The 18315-nt window shown below is 38.5% G+C and overlaps 1 protein-coding gene across 6 annotated transcripts in view; it reads right to left on the bottom strand.

Moving 5' to 3' along the window:
- Window positions 1–18315, bottom strand: part of smap1 (small ArfGAP 1) — a 135677-nt gene that overhangs the window by 1569 nt on the left and 115793 nt on the right. For all 6 annotated transcript variants that reach the window (XM_079843365.1, XM_079843366.1, XM_079843369.1 and 3 more), the window contains 2 exons: window positions 9566–9791; window positions 8675–8991 (listed from right to left, as the gene is read on the bottom strand). In XM_079843365.1, coding sequence (XP_079699491.1) covers window positions 8675–8991; window positions 9566–9791 — 543 coding nt within the window. The remainder of the gene's footprint in view (window positions 1–8674; window positions 8992–9565; window positions 9792–18315) is intronic.

Below are 18315 nucleotides of genomic sequence, written 5' to 3'. Positions count from 1 at the left end.
TTAAAAATACATTAAAAACAGTAATATTGTGAACTATTACAACGATTTCAAATGACGGTTTTCCATTTGAAAATATTTGAAAATGTAAATCAAGGAAAACATCTTGGAGCGCTGCTTGCTGGAAGGACCTTTGTTTAGTAATCCCAAAAGGTGCTATTTGGTTGGGTTTCAAACTTGTATTTACAGAAAGAAAGATCCAAGGCACTTCGTCTGGTTCAAAAAAAGTTAAAAAGCCTTTATTCAAACCATGGCTCACTCTAGAGACTGACTCTAAATGATTAAAACATTCGGGCATTCAGCCTTCCTCAGAGTGTGTCAGGTACAAAATGAGTAACAAATGAGTTTTTCTATTAATACATATTTTTTATTAATCCTGTGATGGCAAAGCTGAATTTTCAGCAGACTTAAGTATCACATGATACTTCAGAAATCATTCTAATATGCTGATTTGGTGATCAAGAAACAATTCTTATTATTATTATCAATGTTGAAAACAGATGCGTTGCTTAAAGGTCCCATGGCATAACATTTTCATTTTATGAGGTTTTTTAACATTAATATGAGTTCCCCTAGCCTGTATATGGTCTCCAAGTGGCTAGAAATTTCGATTGGTGTAAACCAAGTTCTGGGTGTCCAGCTCTGCCTTTGAGAAAATGAAAGCTCAGACGAGCCGATCTGGAATCTTCCCTGTATGTCGTCATACGGGGAAAGGTTACCTCCCCTTCCTCTGCTTTGCCCGCCTAGAGAATTTGGAGAAAATGGATTCCGTTTCGCAATGTCAGCACAGGCTTTACAAACAGACTTTTACCATATGGATTTGACAGCACTGCCAAAAAAACAGTGAGTAACAGTGTTTATTAATGCCTGATCTGTGATTTCTGATGTGTAGCTAATCATTCAAGTTCACACAGACTTTCTTTCTAAATCTTTTATGCATCCGTGAATCAAGCCAGTAACTAACGTTAAACGATCAACTTCACATCGGTTCTGTTAGTAGCATGAAACAAATCTGTTATTTAAATGATTACAGAGAGCGATCAAAGAACAATCTCTTTATAATAGCTGAAGCTGTCAATCACACATCGCAAGTGTATCTGCACACTTGCCCAAACTGCTGTTAAAACGAATGACGCTGTTATGCTGCACAACGAAGTTCTTACTTTATTCATGTCGATGTCGTGTTTGCTGTTAGTTGTGGTGAAAGCATTTTGTGAGAGAAATAGCGCTGCAAGGACGAGATCACTGCATTCACGCGATCAAAAGACTGTCTGTGTACTCAGTGCTCTTCACTGCAGCCTTTCATGTAATGGGAAAGGATCTAAAATAATGCAATAATAAACACTTTCACGATTTGTTCATCTCGACAGCTGTAATGGTAAAAAAACTTAGTAAAAGTATTCGAGAGGGGTTCCACATGTTCGTAGAATAAGGTGGAAGAAGACAGGGTCGGCGTGACTGGGACTCTGAAAAAAATTTTTTTATTCAGAACTCTCAGATACAAACAAAATAAACTCGCGCTCACAGCCCTCTCAACAACTCAGTACAATATAACTTTCTCAGCAATCTTTCTCAGGCTCTAAGGTCTCTCTGGTCCACATGTCCGTCTCTCTCTCTCTCTGGCAGCGCTTGCAGAACTCACTTAACCACGCCCCCTCCACCACATAATCTAATACTCATTTCAAATGCAAAGATGTCAGCAAATCACAACAGTGGGCGTTTTCACTGAAGTCTCACAGCAGACACGCCTCTTGAAACGGAGCATTAAAGTCAGAGGGCTAATATCAAGATAGAAAAAATGCCTTTTATTTCTAAATTATGACATTTTGTGATGTGAAAATCATACTAACAATATAAGTACACCTCAGGAAACATTATGAAATAATTAAAAAAAAATCCAAGCCATGGGACCTTCGAATAATTTTATAGAAATAGTGGATCATTTTTTTCAGAAATAGAAAGCTCAAAAGAATAGCATTTATTGGAAATACATTATAGTCACTTTTGATCAATTTGATGGTACCCTTGCTGAATAAAAGTATTACAAATTGAAATTGGTCACAAGATTGGATGACTGTTAAGATGCTGTCTAAGGTCCCTAGGTCTATTCTATTAAAAGAGAAATACACATGCTTTTGGTGGAGTCTGCAGTAGCATGAAAAGTAGAAGTGGTGTTTCTGTTTTTACACAATCAGACCAGAGATAAGACCAGTAATTTCACCTGAGGACGGCCTTTCCCTCCAAATGTTCCCTTTTCCTCTTTTCTTTTTTCAGGTCACTAAGCTGTTCTCTGATCTTTAAACCCACTCACCCCTCTTATTACTCTTCGTCTCTCTCTCTCTCTCTTTCATTTTCTATACCTCTACCCTTTTCCCTTGACTCTCACCAGTTTTCTTCCTGACAGGTCCTGTGCGGTGTGCTGGCTGTGGGGCAGCCCATCAGACACGTCTGTCTGATTTATACCGCTGTTTCTACAGCTTACATCCAACAGAGAGAGAAAAACGAATGGTTTCAAATAAGCAGCTCCCCATTTTTTCATTATTAACTTGAATTCTGGGGACTAAAGTTTGTGCCATCTTTATCCAGCTGTCAAAATGTATATATAAATGGAAAACAGAATTGTTTCTTTCTTCGCAATAAGAGTTTGCTGTTCTATGTTGACATTGGATGTACAAAACTACATAATCCACCAGTCAGTTGGTTGTCTGGTATACAGAGGCTAAAATAAATGACAATCTTTTATTACTCAAAAGTCAAAACTAATCTCTTCACAGAGAACTGTGGATGATAACAGAAACATTGCTCACAGCACATGATCAGTGCAACAAGTCCGACAGTAATGGTCTTGAAATATGTTGTTAAATGCTGTAGATTTGTGACACAGACAGTGTTTTAGAGGGAGATGAGAGACTTTTTCATGCTGACAGTCTAACAGCACACTAAACCACTGTCAGCTGTCAGCCCGCTAAAAACCTCTCGGCGACGGTGCGATCAGTCTCAGAAATTCATCCCCTTCATAGCACCGCTTTCAAAAAATATATCACTTAAAACAAAGTCAACCTTATTCATTGACTGGATGGTTGTTTACATAATGTTTAAACAATGTTATGCTAATGTTTACCTAACTGCTTAGCCACTATTCAGCTCAGTCCGATCTGAGGAGCGAATCAGTGAAGTGTGCCAGTACACCGAGGTGAGCCAATCATAACAGAGCTCATTTTACATATAAAAGACTTAAAGACTACACAGCTTGCTTAATAAATATTATGTAAAATAGACATGAAAAACTAAATTACGACTATAATTATTTTTTTAGACTTTGGACAAACCTTTCAAAAAAAAGAAATTAATATTTTTTTTCAGCAAGGATGCTTTAAATTGATCAAAAGTCAGTAAAAACTTTCACATTTTTACAAGATTTCTATTTCAAATAAATTATGTTCTTTTGACAGGTAAGAAAAGCATATTAGAATGATTTCTGAAGGATCATGTGTCTGCAAACTGGAGTAACAATGCTGAAAATGTAGCATTGCCGTCACAGGAATAAATGACACAACAATATATTAATTCAAATAAAAAATGTTATGTAATATTTTTAGTGGTGGGCCGTTATCGGCATTAACGTGCTGCGTTAACGTGAGACTCTTATCGGGCGATAAAAAAATATCGCCGTTAATCTATTCTCAAAGTTGGGTTGGGAGCTGGGTCTATACTACGCAAGCTATGATGACTTTCACCTTGATATTTTAGCGCGGATGTATACCTAGCTGAATTGTACTGTAGGGGCGAGAGAACGAGTCTTCGAACCTGTGTGTATGCCTACTAGTGTCGTCAAAAATATTGATATTTCGCTATGTATCGATACTGAAATATCTGAAACGATACTCATTTTCTAGAGTATCGATATCAGCTGCGCTCTCCTCTCCTCTCCGACCGACAGTGAGTTGACACGCACCCGCCTTCTCTCATTCAGTCCGTGTAATCCTCTGAACATGGCGAACGCATGTTCTGCTGGATTTTTCCTCATGTGTGACCGGTCTGAATTTCGCGCAGGGTTGCACATAACGTTAATTCTACTAATTCCCGCAGATTTCGTGCTCGCATCTGAAGCGCACATACACATACCGTAATAAAGCCGCCTCTGACATACAAGTGCAAAAATGAGCTCCTTTTTCCATCTTATTAATGGTCAAATACACTCAAAAATGTCTCAATGCCCATTTTGGTGAGTTTTAACCTATGGTTTTAACGTAAACACAGTCGTAACCAGCTCACAGGAACAGTGGGATCCATGCGTGCGTCAGGTCTTAAAGGGACAGAAGTTATTTATTATTTAAACTACAAAAAGACAAACGATCACTTACGAGCACACATATTCTGAATGCCTTCGGCAGAATTCAAATGAGCCATTTTAATCTAGATTAATTCCAAGATTACAGTCAGACTAATCTAGATTAAAAAAAATTATCTATGCCCACCACAAAATATTTCACAATTTTACTGTTTTACTATATTTATGATCAAATAAATGTGGACTTAAGCATAAGAGACATAAAAAAAATCTTACCGAACCCCAACTTTTGAATGGTAGTGCATACAAGAACACAATAAGGCCGTGTGTCCACCAAAGCGTTTTTTTCACGCAGCTGGCTGGCGTATTCAATTGTTTTCAATGGGAGCGCCACTTTTTTAGAACGCCATGAGCGTAACGAGGCGCTGAGCAAGTATTTCACGCTCAAGCGCCCAGCGTTTTTTTACTGGTCGCCTAGAGTTGAAGAATGTTCAACTTTGAGTAAAATGCAGCACTCATCACTGTCACTTTTCACCCAGCCGTCCAATCAGAGTGGAGGAGGGGCGGGACAAATACAACACCGACCAACCGCAACATTCTGCTTGTACTGTACAACGTCAACAGATGATAACAAGCAGTATAATAATGGAACAAAATAATTTAAAACAAGAGCCAGAGCAAATACTTTACATTGTATCAGCATTTTATATAGAATCAATACAGAAACAAACTATCTGTGAAATGAGATACTAGTAACACTTCCGCGGATATTCCGTGTCATAAACAAAGAGTCTCAACTGAAAAAAAAAACGGTGCACTGCCAAAACGCTCAAGCGCCCACAGCAAGACGTTTTCAGCCGGCTAAAATGCTTTGGTGGACACGCGGCCTAAGTAAAATTTACATTTTTTTTCTTTTGCAAGTTGTTCCACGCAGTAAATTTCACATATGGAATTAAGTAAACTCTACTTAACCAAGTAAAATTAACAAAGAAAATAAGTAACTTGACCATTAAAAGTTTGTTGAGTAATTTCTACTTTCTTGAAGTTTCCTTTGCAATACTTTTTACTCAAATATAACACTGAATTAAATTGAATGAAAATAATTAAATAAATTATTGTGTAGACACAATATCTACATAATATAAGTAACGCGTCATCTGAACACAGAGACCTCAATACTAACACAATAACGGTAACATCCAATGAATCGTTTTTGAATATGAATGTGTCAATTTTGAGTAGAAAATTAACTCCAAATGTCACAAAATGGCAAGTTACTAAACCTAACAACAAAAGCAATGATAAAACTGTGTAAATACAGCTGGAAAACAGCCAAACACTAACCTTATTAATTATTCAAGCCCCACTACATGATGGCAACGCCAGTATCAGAAAAGTTGAGTACTTTTACTTAATTTTATATTTACACTTTAATTTCTACAAGCTTGAACTGAGTACTAATAAAGAACTTTGTTTTTTGAATTGCCTGAACTAATTTTTTCATGTAGAAATTATATTCACGTTTTCTGTAGTATTTACTTATAATTTTTTTATCAGTGTAGACTAAAGGGAATAAATATTGATATGGTACAAAAATATAAAAAAAAGCCACTTTAAATAAACAGAAACAGTAGCACTTGCCTTTTCCCATACAATCCTGAAATACAAACTACAGCACACAGAATTCATCTGCCTCCTATTCGTGTTTAATTCCAAAGCACTAAACCCCTTCCTGAGGCAGTTAGGGAGGTTATCCATCACCGTGAACTCCTGGAGTGCTCTGATGTCTCACAAGGTGACTAAACCGCTTTAGGCCATGTAGTGTATGACTAGAGTGAGACAGTCAGAGGGAAAAATGTTTTTAAAATAAATCCTCCCAAAATACTCAGGAGGATCCACTGTGGACCTTAACTTCATTTTGTGCTCAAATGCACAGCAGGACAAATTTGGCCAATCTCGTAATTACACCTGCTTCCTCCGCAACACAGTACTGCCTACGCGCAGAGAAATAAGTGTGCCGTGAGAGTGTGTGTGTGTGTGTTTGTAAATACTCCAAGAGCAGTATTCAGCAGTATCAAACGCTAATGATTCTTCTCCTCCTTGCGCACTGGCTCTCCCACTTCCTCGGAACAGAGGGAGATGCTGGGTAACGAAGAAAAACATCTCAAGTCAGATCCTTCTCAGAAAAAAAAAAACATCTCCCAGGAACCGTGCGACAAAATTACCCTCACTCCAGAAAACCATTAAGCAAACGCATTTCTTTCCTCAGCCGGTCTCTCAAAATACAAATGTGCTGCTGAAGGCCTATAACTCAGGACGCACACGCTTGCATTGTAGGGAGGGATTTTAATTAAGGCCGTGTGTGTGAGTGTAAAGCACGCTGTATTGATTTATGATGTGTAATTAACCTCCTGGAGGCTGAAATCTCGGACTGCCTCCGTTCACAGCCTCATACACAGGGGGTCATGGGCCACGGGAGGCAGAGGCGAAACAGGGAGATGATAGAAGTTGAGAGGTCAGAGTCGCTGAGCCCTCGTCTTTAATGAGCCACATGCAGATGGGAGGTGACAGCAGATTAGATGAGGACTTTAAAAACCCTCATTATGAATCTCTGATTATACGGTGAGAGTGACCGAGAGAGACTGAATGTGACAACTCGCTTTCCACCTCAAAATGTGAAAGATCTGATCTGAATAAAAGGAAAGCTTTGTGGATACCGGGAGATGCATTGTGGGAATCGAACATGATGAATGGTAATAGCTTCAGATATAGATGTTCTCTCTATAAAAAGCAGATACTGATCCACTGCAGCCTGTGCGTCATATCAATGACTCATGGCAGATTCTGAGAGGGTGGGTTGGTTAAAAATACACCCCCAGAAGAACATTATGAACATAACCTGAAGCTCTTGACCTCCTGTATGTGACTTAATAGTACTGTCATTAACACTTTTCAATTGTGACAGGTCCCCTTTTTTCACCTACAACATTGATATGATTGCACTTATCATTCATTTCCCAGCTTTTTGAATGCTTCCTCTACAATGGGTTCTTGTAGCTGGCAAAATGGACAGTCTCTTTCCTTTTTGCAATGTAGCTAACTACCTGCTTTCAACAAGCGTACTACGAGACAGATCTACCAATCCAAACTCAAAAGTACAACTAGTTTCATTAGGACTTTAGTTAACATGACAGCAGATTATATTCTTATATAAATTTCATTTATGCTAATTACCATCTTTATAAAGACCAATTCACACCGCAAGGACAAACACGTTTGTTGGCTTTTGTCGGATCACTGTGTTACCCCTGTCTGTGTCCGTTGCCGTTGGTCGAGGTTTGTTTTCACCCGACTGAATGTGTTCAATCATTGTTTGTCGGTGTCTGTTGGAGCAGTGTGAACAAGAGTTATTTTTAATTCTAAATTGTAAATCCAACAGTCAACATGTTTGTTGGCGTTTCTTGGCTTTGTCTGTGCTGTGTGAATTGGCCTCAAAAACAATATAAATGTTTCGTATGTATTAGTTGTACGTTTCCTCCTGAGTGAACCTTCATAACAATACTTCAATTATAAAGTCTCTTATGCTCACCAAGGCTGCATTTATTTGATCAAAAAACAGTACTATTGTAATACTACTACAATTTAAAAGAATTGGTTTCTATTTTAATATCTTTTCAGTCTCACATGGTCCTTCAGAAATCATTTTAATATGCTGATTTGAAACCTCTCTTATGATCGATGCTGAAAACCATTATTATTAAAAATTTTTTCCAGGAGTCATTGAGGAATATTAAATTCAAAAAAGCTTTTATTTGAAGTTGAAATATTTTGTAACATTATAAATATATCCAAGGTAAATTTTGATCAACTTAATGCATCCTTGCAGAATAAAAGTATAAATTACTTAAAAAAAAAAAAAAACTAAAAAAAAAAAAAACATCTTACTGAGCCTAAACTTTTGAATGGTAATATAAAAGTATAGTATAATATAATAATTGATTTATTCATATCAATAATCAATGATATTGATCAATTTTGATACAAACAGGAGAGTTTGATTAGGAAGGTACACCTAAGGCTTATATTTAATATAAATTGATATACTAAAATAATATAATAAATATTATAAAAATACTATTAAACAGCCTCAGCATTCTTTTAACCACACACATCCTTACTCCAAAATCCCACTCTCCAAAGACATATCAGCAAATCTAAATGTACCTAAATTCTTATAGCATAGACTTAGAATAGCTTAGGATGTTTCTTTTGCCGTTTACAGGTCAAGAGCTGTCATAGAGACAGGTGTGTTTTCATAAGACATTTATTTCAGTGACCGTCGGGACATTTTATGTGTGGTAAATTGCTTACAGCACCATGACATACCTGTGCCATATTCCACTGTCCTTGCTGACCTGGCTGCATGGCATACATGTTTTGAGGGGGCACCATGCCCTGAGGTCCCATCATGCCTGGAGCCAATCCCATCACCCCCGGCTGTGCATTGCCCATGAAACCATTAGGCATTGTCATGCCAACCATCATGCCCGTATTCTGGCCCATCATAGCGCCACCCTGGCCCATAACAGCCCCCATCATGGTAGTGGGCGGCATGGCTCCTCCCATCCCAGGGAAAGCCTGAAAGTTCCCCTGTGGCTGCGCAGGGAACTGCATCTGAGATGGGCCCATGAACATCGCAGTCGCTGTGGGAGCAGAATTGCACAAAGGTACACAAATAAGATTTACACACAACGACATGTTCAATATGTTCAAAGAGACAAAAACAGAAGCAGACCAGAGGACACGGACACACAAAGCCTCACAGAAAGAGGAGAGCAATCAATATCTGTGCTAATGTGTGCAGTTTCTTGCCCCGAGCGCAGAGGAAATGGATCTTTGAGACAGGAGAGGTGTTCGGGATGAAAGGGGACATATAAAAAGTCCTGATGATGGAGAATTGGCAGCGCCTTCATTTTGAGCATCTGAGGTTTTGGGAAATGTCCTCTTTGAACAGGGCAGGAGAAGCAAGCAGCTTTAAACCACGTTCAGCAGTATCAGAGTGCTGAGACACGCAGTGCTTGAATTATTGATACCCCCATTAAAGCAGGGCTTCTCAAGAACCTCGCTTGCTTTCTCTTTCTCTCAAACACACACTCCCACAGCACCATTAGAAATGGACTCTAGACGCATAGAGCCATTTATAGATCTGCATTTTCTCGCTCGGATCGCTCATTCTCTGAGGAATAAGAAAGTGGGACTCTGGAGGGATGGATGTACCTTGTGCAGGCTGTTGTGGGACGGTGCTGGAGCCATACAGAGAGAGAATGGAATCCTTGGAGAGAGGTTTCTTGGCCGAGTCCTCTGCTTTGCTGCTCCCGCTGGTTTCGCTGAACAGGTCCAGATCACCCTGTGGTGGAGCAGAACTTCCTGTGGCCGTAGCACCTGCCACAGCCCCTCCGGCAGAGCTGGCCTGAATGCTCTCAGCTGCCTTACTGGAACTGACCTGCAGAGCACAGGAGACGGTTCACTTAAAGCCACACACACACACACACGCAAAACCTGCTAATGCTCTCTCAAACAATAATTTCCTGATACATCAATAAACTCATTAGCAATCACACACACGCATGGATATATCTGTGGGCCTTAAAATCATGAGCCAAACGAGGTATCTCTACAGACTTCCCCAGTCTAAATGGTGGGAAACCTGTGCCAAATCAACTGGATACAGCTCCAAAACATCCACAGAAGAAATACTACCAACAGAAATGCTCATTGAATTACATATTTTCTATAAATAAACTAAAAATAAAACAATAAAAACTAAAATCAATAATTTTAATATATATATATATAATTTTTAGTTAAACGTATATTTATATTCAATAAAAATATGATATGAAAATATTTCAAATATCTTAGCTAGTTTCCTAGCTTGGTTCTAGGGGGCTTTTGACTACTTATCAGATTGTAGACAATTGATGAAATATGTAAAACATATGAAGTACAGCTCACACAGAAGTCACTTTCAAACCCTTTCTGTAGGAAACTTTTGCTCTAAATGTGAAATTGTCATTCATGTGGATTCCTATTGAAAAGCCATAATTTTGCCTGCACAAATTCGCTGAACAATGGTTCTTAAGGAACCTAAAGAGAGAATCAAAAGATGCCAAATCAAATCAAAGTTGGTTGAAAATATCCATCCTGTATAAACTCAGAGGAGAGAAGACACACACACACACACACACACACACACACACACACACACGAAAGAAAGGCTTCATCATCTTCAAGCAGAGAAATGACATTAATTAGACTGCAGCTGTGATGAATGAATAGCTCAGGAAGAGGAGACACAATTCACCGTTTACACAAAGTTACAGCGCACACAAATAGCAGAAGATGGAGGAGACAATCAGTAAGAGGCAGTTTGTGTTCAGTCAAAGCACCTGCATCCTTTTACTCAATTACAGTCGTGTGAAGCTAGACTAACAGCCAAAAAGCTGCAGATGGTACGGCTGATGCCATGGTTACCCTTCAAAAAGCAAGTCTGTCAATATGAAACTTGAGGGAAAGTTCTAGGCCTAAATCATAATTTGCATGTCCAGGAAAGTCAGCATGCTGATTAGTAACTTACTGACTCTGGTGGCGCATGGCTGAAGAAACTCAACAGTGGCCCAAGGTCATGTTCAGTGATGTGCGAGACCTGGGTGAGCCTTGCTGAGATTTGGCACAGGCTCCATTCCATTCCTGATTAAGAACCAGGAGGGCATCACACTATTATAAGCAGGACTAAGGTACGTTACCCTGGCAACACACCATGCTACATATTAGCCATGCCAGGTGGACTTCATGAAACCTGTGTCTTTGGCTTCAAGGGTATTTATATGCTTGTGATAAATGTAACATGTTACACCGGAAAACAATTTATACAAATATACACAATTTTGTTGCAAATGCACTAACTTTCAAAGGTTTGGGTTCAGAAAGGTTTTTGAAAAGAAATGTATACTTTTACTCAGAAAGAATGCATTAAATTGATAGCAAAGACATTTATATTTCAAATAAATGCTATTATTTTGAAGTTTCAACAAAAATATTAAGCCGCACAACGGTTTTCAACACAGATAAAAATAATAAATGTTTCTTGAGCAGCAAATTATCATACTAGAATGATTTCTGCCTTGATTAGGGTTTTAAATTATCTGCAAGTTATTCAGGATTCCAGGACAATCCTAGTTCTTTTAGATCTAAGTGCTGCTTCTGACACAGTTGATCATGAGGCTCTACTCGACCGACTTTAGATCGGGTCTATCAGGTCCTCTCTTAGACTGGCTCAGATCCTGCTTAAGCAACAGCATATGTTACTCTGAGTAACATATCCAAGAGTTATGTCACAACTCCAAGAGTTATGTCATTTCTCGTGGTGTTCCTCAAGGCTCGATTTTGGGTCCTCTGTAATTTAACCTATACATGCTTCCTTTAGCTGGAATAATTAATCAGTACAATATTTCATTTCACCAGTATGCAGATGACACGCAACTCTATCTTTCACTTGCACCAGATGCCCAAAATTAAATTTCCACCCTACTGGACTGCATTGAGAGCATACATCTGTGGATGTCACATAACTTTCTACAGCTAAACAAAGATAAGACAGAGGTACTTGTTATCGGGAATGATGTGCGGTGAACATCTATTGCTCCACATCTTGACTCTCAATCACTAAAAGCCAGTTTGTAAAAGTTTGACAGTGATCTAATATGTTTTAAGAAAAACACATTAGCATTGTTACTAAAACAGCATATTATCACCTCAGAAACATCTCCAAAGTGACATTCTCTCCCTTTCTGACAATAAGAAACTTGTTCATGCATTAGTAACATCTAGACTTGACTACTACACAATAGCATTTTTGCTGGGTTACCAAAGAGCTCTATTCAATTCAGAATGCAGTGGCACGCATGCTAACTCGCTCTAAAATTAGAAATCGAATTACTCCAACACTCAAATCTTTTCACTGGCTGCATGTATCAATCAGGATTGAACTCAAGATCTTCTTACTAGTTTTTAAATGTCTTCATGGAACTGGCCCAATATACCTTTCCAAGTCATTGAATAAATACACTCCAACAAGATCGCTCCGAACATCAAATAGTAATTTGTTGGTAGTACCAAAAACAAGGCTAAAAATCAGTGAGTCAGCCTTTAGTTATTTCAGTCCCAAGCTATGGAACTCTCTTCCTGACAACCTATGAGCGAACGACTCCCTTTTAAAAAAAAATTGTTCACTAGGGCTTTTCTTTTATTTATTTTATTGTTGTATTTTATTATCTTATTTCTGTAATGTGATTTAATTTTTGGTCAGGGCTGTCAGGGTGGAAGAGCTTGAGAGAATTGGGGAGTGATATTTTGGATGTGGTCTCAGACTTGAGGGTAAGACACCAGGACCAAGGATGCAGTCTGGATTAATTGCACACCTCTATGTCAACAGGTGTGTTTGGATGCTCAACTCCAGTAGAGGTGGAAAGAAAATGGATGCCATCAGAGGCAGACGGTGTGTTTGGATGCTCCACTCCAGTAAGGGTGGAAAGACTAGGAAGCCGGGGCTTGCTGCTAGTGTAAATCACAAACCGAGGCTCTCTGACTCTTCCATTCAGATCGAATTTAGTCATCTTATTTCTATATGTGTATGTATGTTTTTTTCTGTGTATTTCTCTTCTGTAAAGCACTTTGTAAACACTGTTTTCAAAGGTGCTATATAAATAAAGCTTTACTTACTGAAGACTGGAGTAATGAAAGCTGAAAATTCAGCTTTGGCACCACAAGAATAAATTACATTTTAAAACATATTAAAACATTAAAACATTTTAACTAATAATATTTCATAATGTTACTGTTTTAATTGTATTTTGATCAAATAAATGCAGCCTTGGTGAGTAGAGAGACTTAGTAAGAGACTTAATAAAAATAAGTTTACAAAGGAAAGACACGATTTCACAGGGCCTTTTAAGCACTAGAGCTAATTATAACTTTTCACCCTCCATAGAGAAAGAAAAGAAAAGCAGAGAGAGGGAGTGAAAATGCAGAGGGGAGAATGTGCCACATCATTTGAATTCAAATCGAGCAAAAACAAATAGATATGTGAATCAATCGATTTTCCCCACAAAATCATCCCACCCTAGTATCATTAAGTGGCAAACATGCTTACTCAGATGGCAGATATCGAACAGGCCATTCTCTGAAGTTCACTGCTGAAGTACGTGCCTGACATGAGCTCATAAATAAAACTAAACGAAAAGAGCGTGATTCAGAGACCATCTCCGCTCTCCTGCTGTCTATCCATCAGTGTCCTGGAGCTTCGGGCACAGAAATGTTCCACAGTAATCAGAGACAAAAAGGCAGGGTTGGGAGGACAGGGTGGAGGTTGGCAGGGACACATGCGGACGCTCTCTTCACATTTAGATGGGTCGGCGATACACAGCTCTGCGCTTAGGTATGCGGGAGTAACACCTCCAGCTGCTGCTGCGCCAGTCGCCACATCTGATAAGAACCGAGCAGAGCTGAACACGGGTGAACAGCACTGCGGCACGATAAGCCAAACACCGCCTCGCAGATCTGATACGCAAACCCCACGGCTGATTAACCTGTGAAGGCTGACGCTAACAAATGCGTGCTACAGCCTATAATGGGTTCATGCTTTGATATGCACAAGAAAAAAGAGACGGAGAACAAAGAATCACACAAACTCTTGACAGCTAGTCTCAAGTCCCCAGCAACAAGCAAGAACATACTGACTTGGCAGGAGTGAGCCTTTTTCAGGCCTCATTATGAAAAAAAGAGATGACATAAGCCCTTTTCTCTATTTGTAATATGAGTGACATTTAAAAGGGATACATTGGGGGGTCCGCAGAGGATCACAGGCAATGCTATTAGAATTAAAAATAGATGAGGAGTGGGAGGCCAGGAGACCTACACTTCCGAATTCAGAGAGAGGAGCAGATATTTCCTCTATGCTAAATGAATGAGAAGGAGAGACAAAACTTTTGTTCTCACATGGACAGGACTTTAGATTATCGTGAGAGATGTTCACATGAATGTGCATCTCAAAAACATGCTACAAATATTGCAATGCTTCCTCTTCTATATATATCCACAAAAAACATATTAACACTAGGGCTGTGTCACTACAATATTGCACTGATAGAACAAGCAAGAGAATGATAGAACAAATGATAGATGGACAGAACAATAGAACGATAGAACGATAGATAGATAGATAGATAGATAGATAGATAGATAGATAGATAGATAGATAGATAGATAGATAGATAGATAGATAGATAGATAGATAGATAGATAGATAGATAGATAGATAGATAGATAGATAGATAGTTAGATAGTTAGATAGTTCGACAGAACAATAGATAGATAGATAGATAGATAGAAAGTTCGACAGAACAATAGATAGATAGATAGATAGAAATTTCGACAGAACAATAGATAGATAGATAGATAGATAGATAGATAGATAGATAGATAGATAGATAGATAGATAGATAGATAGATAGATAGATAGATAGATAGATAGATAGATAGAAGGATCGACAGAATGATAGATAAATAGACAGAACATTAGATAGGTAGAATGAACTATAGAACGATAGGAAGAATGCCTGGAAGAATGCCTGAAAGTCAGATAGGTCGAACGAATGACAGAACATTAGATAGGTAGAATGAACAACAGATCGTTAGATACTGGTAGAACAAACGACAGAACATTACAGACAGAACGATAGATAGGTAGAATGAACGACAGAGCGTTAGCTAAAACAAACGACAGAACGATAGAGATAGAACAACAGAACGATAAATAGGAAGAATGTAAGAACGACTGATAGGTAGAACGAACGACAGAGCAATGGATAGATAGCATAGAACGAACGACGGAATGTTAGATAGATCGATAGAATGACACATCGTTAGATAGATAGAACAACAGAACGTTAGAACAAACTACAGAATGATAGATAGATAGAACGATATATAGAATTAACAAATGACAGAACAATAGATAGACTGAACGACAGCGTTAGATGGGTAGAATGAACATCAGAACATTAGATAGAATGATAGATAGAATGCATCTAGATATAGATATATAGACAGATCTATTGTACGGGCAAAAAAAAAAATATATGTATATATTTTTTATGGTCGAGAAGTACATTTTTCATCAAATTTATAATCTACTCTTGAGTGCAGTATCTACTCTCCAAATCTTGTGTTTGCCGCCCTATTGTTAGCAGTCCAATTACGTCATTGTAATGCATCGCAATGTTTTGAATAGTGATGTATCGCGTATTAAACGAAAACAACTAAGAAAACGTCTCATTCACCAACAATCAGTGTGGCACCAAACACATGAATATTTGATCTATCCCTCCCCCACATTAGCACAGAAACACACGCGCCATACACACAATGCAGCCTGTATTTCACTGTGACATTCACAGAGCACCATGCATATTCCAGCTCTATCCACCCCCAAACACAATTCACTCGCTCACTCATACCCACAGAGAGAGAGAGAGAGAGAGAGAGAGAGAGGGAGAGAGAGAGATTTTATGTGCAACAGAGTAGGCTTTGTCTGATTAGCAGCCCCACACAGATAATTAGCACTCTGGTGGTGCTGTGGGCTGGGCTAATCCACTTTTCCCCACAGTCCCCTTCTGCCTGGGAAACCAGAAAAACCTGAGCACAAAAAAAAAGAAAAAAGAAAAGAAGAAACAAAAGAACAGAAGTGCCCCAAAATCACAACTGTGCTAGGTTGTTTTTGGTGTAGATGGCTGCTCGCAGCAGTGGGTGCAGACTGGGTATATGCCAGATCAGAGTCTGGCAGTGCCACCCTGCCAAGGTCCCACTGAAGCTCAGAGTCTGAGGATCAGTCAGCAGGAAAGAGCGGATGAGACTAGAGGCCATCTGGGGAATACAAAGACACACAATCAACAACATAATGAAAAAACAACAACAACAAAAACGAACGAACGAACAGTTAAGGCACGTTTACACCAAATCTGAGTTGCAATGTTTAAAATAAATAAAGCAGTAAATATATAAATAATAAAATAAGTAAAATATGTAATATGCATTTATTTTATATAAATGGGTCAATGACGTGACACCTACATTTTCTGTCCGATTGCATTTGTTTTTTCCAGATAAAAATGGGTTTAAATGCATAAACTGCTGTTTTGGAAATCTTTGAAATTATTCTAAATTTACTCTTTACTCATTTATTTGGCATGATTTCCAAAGTGTTTAGTAATCCTGTGCAAAATTACAAAGCATTTGTATTTATATTTTCATCATAATCTACAAACAAACGTCTGATCATGTGGTGCGACCATCAAGAAACTATACCACTTTGGGACTTTTATTCTGAAATCCATTCAAGATCACTATTTACAAAAACTCAATAAGAAATGCAATTACTTTTCCTAAACACTTTAATTACAGAGAACTTGTTAAAACATCTTTTTTAAGTCAATTAATTAATTGTAAGAAAAATTACGGTTGCACCACATTACATTTTATAAGGCTACAGCCAATTCATCTTAACTTAATTTAACATTTTAATATGAATTCATGTGTCCACAACCTTCTTAATGTTGGAACAATTGCAATAGATATTATTATTTTTTGTATTTTAAAATTGGCCTGTCGAAAATCCTTATACGTCACTGACCCAAATGCTTCCATCCTTACAGGAGTTAAAGCTCAGTGTTGTGATTTTAGACCTTGAAATTAAAACGAATTCTTCAAGGACAAGTATATTCCTATGGACAGGTTTGAGAGCATTTATGAAGTTCCCTGCCAATTTCACAACAAACAACAATCCCATTAGCCTCTGAGATGCTCTGGCTGTATTGCGTTCATGACCTCCACTGGTCCAGAAGACATTGTGAAGAAGAGTGTCCCTGAGGTGCAGCTCTGGGATCAGTTAACTGTGTTAGCACTGCAGTTAGCAGTGGTTACAGATAGAAGATGGAGAAATCTGAGCCTGCATTAGCACTCTGACCTATATGCTTCCAGTCAGCCTCTTTGTAATGTATCCACTGCCTCACTTTGGCCGTGATCGATACTCAGCTGGTCTAGACTTCAGTCATAGTGCCATTAAGTACAGGTAATATTCCCACATAAAAGCAGCAGTATTTCACCTTCTCCTCCACACGTTAACAAAAATACCTTAAGTACTAAAGGCCACTATAGCACTAATTTAACATTTCAAAAGGCTTCCTGTAACTCTATTGAAAACAGACATTATTTTATGGCTAGTACCTGCTAAAAAGGGCTGTCAGTGATATCACATTTATTTACTGAGAGAGAAAAAAGTGACATAATACAGTATATGCACCACAAAGAGATTAATTCCAGCTAATAATATTTCAGCCATATTTTCCACTGACAAACATGGCTGAGAATAAAGCCTAGCCATAACATTCAACACCCTGCTGCTTACACACCCAAGGACGTTCTGGCTCAAGGATACCTTTAAGAAAATGAGCTGCCCTGGAAAAGCAAGAACACGCATACATACACACACACACTGAATATGTGAAAAAAGCTAGACCAATTAAGGCTAGGTTACCCCATCTGCTAAAGAGAAAAATTAATACACTTGACGCATTACTGTCCCCGAATCCTAAAATATGCATGTGTTCTTTAAATATCCTAACAATTTGCATGTGGCCACAAGCGACAACCTCACCTTTTCCTGAGACGTGCGAGCGGATTGGTTATGTTTTCAAGCTCTCTGGCTTTAAGGTAGAACTGGTAACATGCGTACATTTGCATTGTGCGGGACTGGAGCATGAAATAAGTTAATCCTTCATTGCCGTGGTTCCTCAGGCAGTCCAAGCAAGCCCATTCATGCATATATCAGTAATGTTTTCTATGACCTTGTGAAAGTGTCATATGACGGTATCTAAAGGTTTCATGAGTAGGACAGGCATGGGACCAACGGA

Source organism: Gobio gobio (genome assembly GCF_949357685.1).
Source record: "Gobio gobio genome assembly, chromosome: 18".
Classification (NCBI taxonomy): domain Eukaryota; kingdom Metazoa; phylum Chordata; class Actinopteri; order Cypriniformes; family Gobionidae; genus Gobio; species Gobio gobio.
Note: the sequence above shows the minus strand (reverse complement) of the source record. Positions and strands in the feature narration are given on the sequence as shown.